The 8,431-nt window shown below is 36.6% G+C and overlaps 1 protein-coding gene across 1 annotated transcript; it reads left to right on the top strand.

Moving 5' to 3' along the window:
• Nucleotides 1-6,161: 6,161 nt before the first annotated feature.
• On the top strand, nucleotides 6,162-8,423 carry LOC111384117 (plasma membrane ATPase 4-like; the record flags this gene model as incomplete). The annotated part of the gene is made up of 8 exons (XM_023008356.1): nucleotides 6,162-6,221; nucleotides 6,666-6,785; nucleotides 6,875-6,973; nucleotides 7,053-7,190; nucleotides 7,283-7,597; nucleotides 7,681-8,007; nucleotides 8,121-8,240; nucleotides 8,319-8,423. Coding segments are annotated over exons 1-8 (1,284 nt in total), but the record flags the coding sequence as incomplete, so codon positions are not given.
• Nucleotides 8,424-8,431: the final 8 nt, after the last annotated feature.

Raw genomic sequence — 8,431 nt, forward strand, 5'->3', positions numbered from 1 at the left:
TTACCCCTCTCGAGTTCTCATTGAGCCTATTCAACTAATTAAATTTCATATCTCTATGCAAATTTAACTTAGTTAAACGAGTTTTATGTCCTAGGAATTCAATTATGACTGCAATAAATGATATAGGTATCTCTACTCGTTATACCAATGTACTGAATTTTACTACATGGTCTAAATCCTAAACTCATATCTCTATTTGTAAAGAATTCACAAAAATCATCAAATTATTGATTAGATAATTTAATGTATTCAACCATAGCAAAATCAACACATGGAAGAATTAAAAACTGAAAGTCTTAATACGAGAATGTAAAATATCCCAATTGGTTACATTATTCCCCCTAACAATGAATTTAGCTACTCATAATACAAGAAGAAAAGTAAGAATTTGTCTTAGAATATATCACCGAGTTTGTAATAAAGATGTAGAAGAAAAAGTAGAATTCTTACACCAAAATCTCCTTCATCTTCCAATGAATGCTTCTAATCTTCAATTGCTTGGTGTTAATCTTCTTGAATTTCTCTTTTGAATCTCCCTTCTTGTTGTCTCCTCTCCAATATGTCAAGAACCCTTCAAAAGTATGAGGAAGATGTATTTATAGGTGTCCTTCCATTTTATGTAGAAGTAGGGTTTTTATGAATTTAAAAACGGTCCAAAAAAACGCGTCCTAAATCTTCAATCACAACGCCTAGGCGCTATAAGACAGTGCCTAAGCGCTGGTTATAGCGCCTGGGCGCTATGTCTTCAGCACCTAGGTGCTGATGGTAGCGCCTAGGCGCTATGGTTGTGGCACTTGGGCGCTATGGTTCTGCCTCAATTTCGTGTTTTTTGCCTCTTCGTCCACTTTAATATTTCTTTTCACATCACTTTTCCTAATTTTCAAAACAACACTAACAAACACATCAAAAACGTTCTATACTCACAAGATCTAGTAAAAATCAAGCTAAAATTGTGCAAAAATTATGAGTGTAACAAACTCATCAAATACCCCCAAACTTAACCATTTGCTAGTCCTCGAGCAAACACCAAAACCCATTAAAATAATTAATGGACACACAAACACAACTAAGACAAACAAAATCACTTAAAATAAATTTCGCTAGATAGCTTGCCTTCATGTCTGAGGATTAAAAACATAACTTTGATTCAATGAACCACTTCAAAGCTATAATGCAAAAGTTAAATTCTCACATATTCAATGCAAAACGGGTGTGTGTGTGAAGAGAGTCAAGTGCAACGCTGTACAATAATAAGTTGACCCAATTCCCGACCTTAGAAGTCAAATTTTTCCTTACTTTGCTCGTGGGATTCACACACCCCCAAACTTATTTTCTTTTCTCTTTCCAAGGGTGTAACTTAATGTTAAATTTTCAATACTAATTTCTTACACCACTCAAGTTTGGTTAGATTTTACTGATTCTAGTTCCACACATGTTGAGGATTCTCCTTATTTTTGACTGCTTCAACCTCTAGGAATCAACCAAGTTACTAACCCCTTATCAAAGGTCTAATCCTCTAAAACAAGTGTTCGGGGCTTAATCAAGGCATTTGATATCTATTTTTTTCTCTTTTTTTTTTTATTTTTTTTTCATTTATATCTTTATTCTTTAATCACTCTTTGTGCGGACGTCTCTCCTTTAAGCTTTCTAAATGACCCCTGTAGCGAGTTTTAGGCCGATAACTCCCAAATCAGATGACTTTTGGACACCAGGTTTTAAACCCTTACAGGCTTAATCACTCGAGTCATAAAGGCAATGAAAAGACGATTCACAATGAGATTATTAAAGTTGTCCTCATTGGGATTTTTTTTATGCGGTGATTAGTACAATGCCCCTTATTAAACACATATCCTCGAAAATCGACCTCTGACTTAAGGTTTTCACCCAATTTTTATCCTATTAGTCTCAGACAATCCACACAAAAATTAACACACACGAAATCCACATTTATCTTCAAATTTCCCTACAACAGTGCAATCATCCAAACGTCCTAAGTTTGGTTTAAGGGTATTGTGATGTTTAATGGTTGTTTGGTTTTAGCATCTAAGTTCTCTATTTCAACATATAAACATGAATCAACCTCCTCATGTACAACGCTACAATCAACTCACGTGCAAAAAATAATTTTCGTTTCACATGAATAAGCAAAAATCTAACTCAAATACATAACTCGTCCACAATTCATAAATCAATGCATGTTCTCAATTACACATATCAATCCCGGTAAGGTTATCTAACACACACAAGCATGCAAAAACACGAAATGAAAAAAAAAAAATTTTTGAGTAAAAACACAAACAAATAAAACAAGCAAATCACACATAAGCATTCGAGAAACTGAACAATGTAAGCAAATGATGTCACTCCCCCAAATTTAACTGAAACATTGTCCTCATTGTGAAATTTAAAGGAAAATGAGGAGGACTTCCCTGAAATGTCAGTATTGCCTATGATGTTGTGGTGTCTTGGTGTTGCATTTGATTGACTCTTCTTCTACATTTTCTCACAAACTTGAGATTTGTCTCATTTTCTCCATGTCCATGTTGGTTTGAGTGTTCCGCGACGTCATGTTCCTGAAAAATTAAACTCATGGAACAAGGATTACTTAGCTCAAACATCTAATAACCAACTTAATTACTCCAAGACCTATGGGCAAAAGGTGTATGGGTGATGATTCCTAAGTAAGCTATAAATTAAACTATCTTAGAACTTTGAAAACAAAATAAATAAAATAAAAGCTTGGGTTGTTTCCCAAGAAGCGCTTCTTTTAAGTCATTAGCTTGATTTGTGCCGCTGATTTATCATGGTGGCTCAAACCAAGTTATTCCATCATTGCACTTTGTGCAATTTTCATTAATGCAGTCCTTTTTTGCTCTACAAATTTTAATTTGTCCATTCTTATCTCTACCAAGAAGTTCTTCAAAATTTATTTTTTTTATTCTGACAGCTTCGTTGATCAGGTGGCTCTTCTTCATCAATTCTATAGCAATCATTTTTATTGGGAGGTTTCTCATATTGGATGTAAAAATTGAATATCTTCTGCTTGTCCTCCACCCTCAAGATTAGTTCTCCCTTCTCCATATCAATAAGGGTTCGTCCCGTTGCTAAGAATGGTCGACCCAATATAATTGGAATGTCTCGATCTTTTGGTATGTCCAATACAATGAAATCCACAGGAAATATTAAATTTCCTACTTTTACGAGTACATCCTCAACTTTACCACGTGGCCTTGTGAGTGTTCTATTAGAGAGTTGTAGCGTTATTGATGCTGAGTTGACTTTACCTAGTCCCAATTTCCTGTAAGCAGAATATGATATTAGATTGATACTAGCACCAGTGTCACACAATGCATTAGTTGAATAGGAATTTCCAATTGAAACTGGTAGAGTAAAACTCTCTGGATCCTTCAATTTAGGAGGCAATTTTCTCTGGACTCTTGCACTACTTTCCTCAGTTAATGCCACAGTTTCAAACTCTGGAAGCTTTCTTTTCTTTGTCAACATCTCTTTCAAAAATTTCTTATAGCTTGGAATTTGTAGTATCACATCGATGAACGGAACATTGATCTAGAGCTTCTTGAGAACATCGAGAAATATTTCATAGTTTGTGTCTTGTTTGTTCTTCTTGAGCTTTTGAGGAAAGGGACTGGGGGGCATGCAAGATTTGTCTAGACTTGGTGCTTTGGCAGTTGATGTTTCTGTACTTTCTCCATTTTCAGTTGCGTTTGGTACAGATTTTTCTNCTCACATACTGAACTAGCCATCATTGCATTTGCTCCATGTGTTTGCAATTTTACAAGTAACTCTACCTGTTTTGTTAAAACTGTTATCTGTGCATTGGTAGATGTTGTGCTGTCTAGTTCACACATTCCTGCTGCCTTTGGTGGTACCACTCTTTTTTATGAGAACATTGAATGTGTGGTGGCAATTAACTCAGATAGGTCCATGGTTTGTTGCATTGATTTTCCTATGATTGATCCTCCAGTAGAGGCATCAACTTGAGATTTTGACAATGGTGTAAGTCCGGTGTAGAAGTACTGCACTTGGTTTCCTTGAGTGATTCCATGGTTTGGACATTTTCTCATCAGCTCGTTAAATCTAATTCCATGCCTCGTGATAGCTTTTTCCCTCTTTCTGTTGAAAAGTTTGAATTTTCAATCTGATTTTAGTTACTCTGGCTGGTGGGAAGAATTTGTTGCAGAATTTCCTGATCAGTTCTTCCCATGTAGTAATGCTGGCATGAGGCTCCGCATCTAACCACTCCAATGCAACATCTCTCAATGTAAATGGAAATAGTCATAATTTAATAGCATCTTCATTGACCCCCGGAGCATGGAAGTTCTGACAATTTCTAAGAAATGTTGGGATTCTCATGGGGTAGCCCGTAGAATTGCAGAATGTTGCTCATCAAGTTAATCCAATCCGGCCTGATCTAAAAGTTATTCACCCCAAAATCTGGGTACACAATATTGGAGCGCATGGGTGCTGCTATAGGTGTCAGGAACATTGATACTGGCAAATCACCTTCATTTATTTCCCTTCGCTCATGCTGCTGTTCCGGTGGTGTCACCACTCTTGCGACCATTTGTCCAATCGGCTGAATAGGGATATGGATTTGTTAATTGTCAGTCATTTGATGTTGCTATTTTTGTTTGTGTTCCTTACGTTCTATCTCCAAATCAAACAGTTCAAGATCGTCGTCTTGGGCACGGAGCATACAACGAACACAATTTTCTATAAATAAAAGAAAAATAAACAAATCAAATAACAGTTAAAATAAAAAAATAAATTAAGACTAAAAGAAATAGTCCCCAACAACGGCGCCAAAAACTTGTTGTAAAATTTTGTTTCGCAAATGTACGACCCGTAATAAGTAATAGTGGACCTAAGAGTCTGATTTGTCAATCCCACAAGGACTATTTTCGACCACTTAATTCAATATTTATTTAACTACTATTTGACTAACACAAATCAAAGGTTATAAAATCTGGGTTTTAGTCTAAATTCTAGAACATAAATGAATGTTCACATGATTGGTTGGAGAATCAAATAATGAATGAATGTTAAGGTAGAATAACTTCATCAATTGATCACCTTTACATCTCAAATTAAAACTCAATTCTAATGTAGTGTTCGGTCGAATTCTCCTATTGTATTCAATTTACTCCTCTCGAGTTCTCATTGAGCCTATTCAACTAATTAAATTTTATATCTCTGCAAATTCAACTAAGTTAAATGAGTTCTATGTCTTAGGAATTCAATTATGATCTCAATAAATGGTATAGGTATCTCTACTTGTTATACCAATGTACTGAATTTTACTACATGATCTAAATCTTAAACTCATATCTCTATTTGTAAAGAATTCACATAAATCATCAAATTATTGATCAGATAATTTAATTTATTCAACTCATAGCGAAATCAACACATGGAAGAATTAAAAACTGAAAGTCTTAATACGAGAATGTAAAATATCTCAATTGGTTACATTATTCCCCCTAACAATGAATTTAGCTACTCATAATACAAGAAGAAAAGTAGAAATTTGTCTTAAAAACGTTCTATACTCACCAAGTTTGTAATAAAGATGTAGAAGAAAAAGTAGAATTCTTGCACCAAGATCTCCTTCCTCTTCCAATGAATGCTTCTAATCGTCAATTGCTTGGTGTTAATCTTCTTGAATTTCTCTTTTGAATCTCCCATCTTGTTCTCTTCTCTCCAATATGTCAAGAACCCTTCAAAAGTATGAGAAAGATGTATTTATAGGTGCCTCTCCATTTTATGCAGAAGTGAGATTTCTATGGATTTAAAAACGGACCAAAAAAAATATGCCCTATATCTTCAATCGCAGCGCCTAGGCCCTATGTCTTCAACACCTAGCGCCTAGGCGCTATGGTTGTGGCACCTGGGCGCTATGGTTGAGGCGCCTAAGCGTCGTCTTTCTGCCTCAATTCCGTGTTTTTTGCCTCTTCGTCCACTTTAATACTTCTTTTTACATCGTTTTTCCCAATCTTCAAAACAACACTAACAAACACATCAAAAACGTTCTATACTTACAAGATCTAGCAAAAATCAAGCTATAATTGTGCAAAAATCATGATAACAAACTCATCATATATTAGACGAGGTCGGAGGAAAAATGATCGAAGAAGTGAAAAATGGCAGCAAATAAGGGTAGCAGCAACTTGAAGGAGATAAAGAATGAGAACGTCGACCTTGTACGACCTTTCATTTCTCTCTAATTATCTTAAAATTCTATTTATACGTCTGTTTTCACACTGATTTTATGAGTTTATATTTACGTTTTACTCGCTGATTCAGATCGTTCGTTTTGAATTTAAATGTGTATTAGTTTGTTGTGCAATATATGTTTGTTCTTGGGAGAGAAATTTCAGTACTTTGTTGCATTCCATGCAAGATTTGCTACTTTTTCCACACTGATTTTTTATGTATTTATATTCTAGAGTTTTACTTTCTGATTCAGATATTTAATCTTTGAATTTGAACGTGTGTCAGTTTGTTACGCAATATATATTTTGTTCAGTCTTTTGGGACATACATAAAATTGAGCAGTTTCAGTAATTTTTTCAGTCAATTGCACTCCATGCACGATTTGTATATTGATTGATTTTGATTTTTTTTTCTTGGTTGGGTATATATAGGAGCGCATACCGGTTGAGCAAGTATTCGAACAATTGCAAAGTTCGAAGGAGGGATTGACAAGTGCTGAAGCCGACAAGCGGCTTCAAATCTTTGGCCCAAACAAGTTGGAGGAGAAGAAGGCAAAACTTTATAATAATTTTCCTTGCTCAGTTTCAATTTTTCGATTAATTGGTTTGGTGCTAATTTATAACTTATGGTTTATAAACAGGAAAGTAAGCTCCTCAAATTTTTGGGTTTAATGTGGAATCCTCTGTCATGGGTTATGGAGTGCGCTGCTATCATAGCCATTGTATTGGCAAATGGAGAGGTGATTCTCATACAAATATTTAAAAGTACGTTGTGTTGTTCGTGTCTAACTGTAGTAAGCCGCGAATAAATGATTGCAGGGTAAGCCACCTGATTGGCAAGATTTTGTTGGTATTGCCGTTTTACTGGTGATCAATTCGACCATAAGCTTTATCGAGGAAAACAATGCCGGGAATGCTGCTGTAGCTCTAATGGCAGGCCTTGCACCAAAGACGAAGGTATTCAGAGTTCCATCCGAGCCATTGACAATACCGTGTTTCAATTTCATGGTCTTGAATTTGAGTTTTTTATCCGTTTTTGTTTTGTGAAGGTCCTGAGGGATGGCAGATGGAATGAGCAGGAAGCTGCGATTCTGGTACCGGGAGATATAGTTAGCATAAAGTTGGGAGATATCATCCCAGCAGACGCTCGATTGCTCGAAGGAGATCCCCTCAAGATCGATCAATCTGCACTGACCGGTGAGTCATTGCCAGTGACAAAGAACCCCGGGGACAAAGTGTTCTCAGGCTCCACCTGCAAACAAGGTGAGATTGAGGCTGTTGTCATTGCCACTGGAATCAACACTTTCTTTGGAAAAGCTGCTCATCTCGTTGACAGCACAGAGAAAATGGGCCACTTCCAGAAGGTATCGTTTGCAATCATGAACTTGATTGGCATATTCAACTCGTATTACACGATTTAATTACAAAAATGATCCAATTTAATTAGGTGTTGACGGCCATTGGGAACTTCTGCATATGTTCCATTGCGGTGGGCGTGGTAATAGAGATAGTCGTAATGTACCCAATACAACACCGGAGGTACAGAGATGGAATTGACAACCTTTTGGTTCTTCTCATCGGAGGCATTCCAATTGCCATGCCAACCGTGTTATCTGTGACTATGGCAATTGGATCGCACAGGTTGTCACAGCAGGGTGCTATCACCAAGAGGATGACTGCCATTGAAGAAATGGCTGGGATGGACGTACTGTGTAGTGACAAGACTGGTACTCTTACCTTGAACAAGCTCACAGTTGACAAAAATCTAATCGAGGTTGGTTATTTAATAGAGAATGACAACAAAGTTTCAAGTCGAAAAATGAAAGCATACATACTGGTAACGTAAACAGTTTTACACTCTTGGACCATGGACGTCATGTTGTGTAGGTATTTGCTAAGGATTGTGACAAGGATATGGTGATTCTTCTTGGTGCAAGAGCTTCAAGGGTCGAGAATCAGGATGCTATTGATGCCTGTATTGTAGGAATGCTGGCTGATCCCAAGGAGGTACTTTGAATTGACTGTAATGCATACTCGTCTATGGTCTAACTATCATAATCACTACGCAAATTATTTGTGGTCCAGGCAAGAGCAGGGATCACTGAAGTGCATTTCCTTCCCTTTAATCCGGTGGAAAAGCACACAGCTAATACATACATAGACAGCAATGGAAATTGGCATCGGGCTAGCAAAGGGGC

The sequence above is a fragment of the Olea europaea genome, unplaced genomic scaffold, assembly GCF_002742605.1.
Source record: "Olea europaea var. sylvestris unplaced genomic scaffold, O_europaea_v1 scaffold2847, whole genome shotgun sequence".
NCBI lineage: Eukaryota > Viridiplantae > Streptophyta > Magnoliopsida > Lamiales > Oleaceae > Olea > Olea europaea.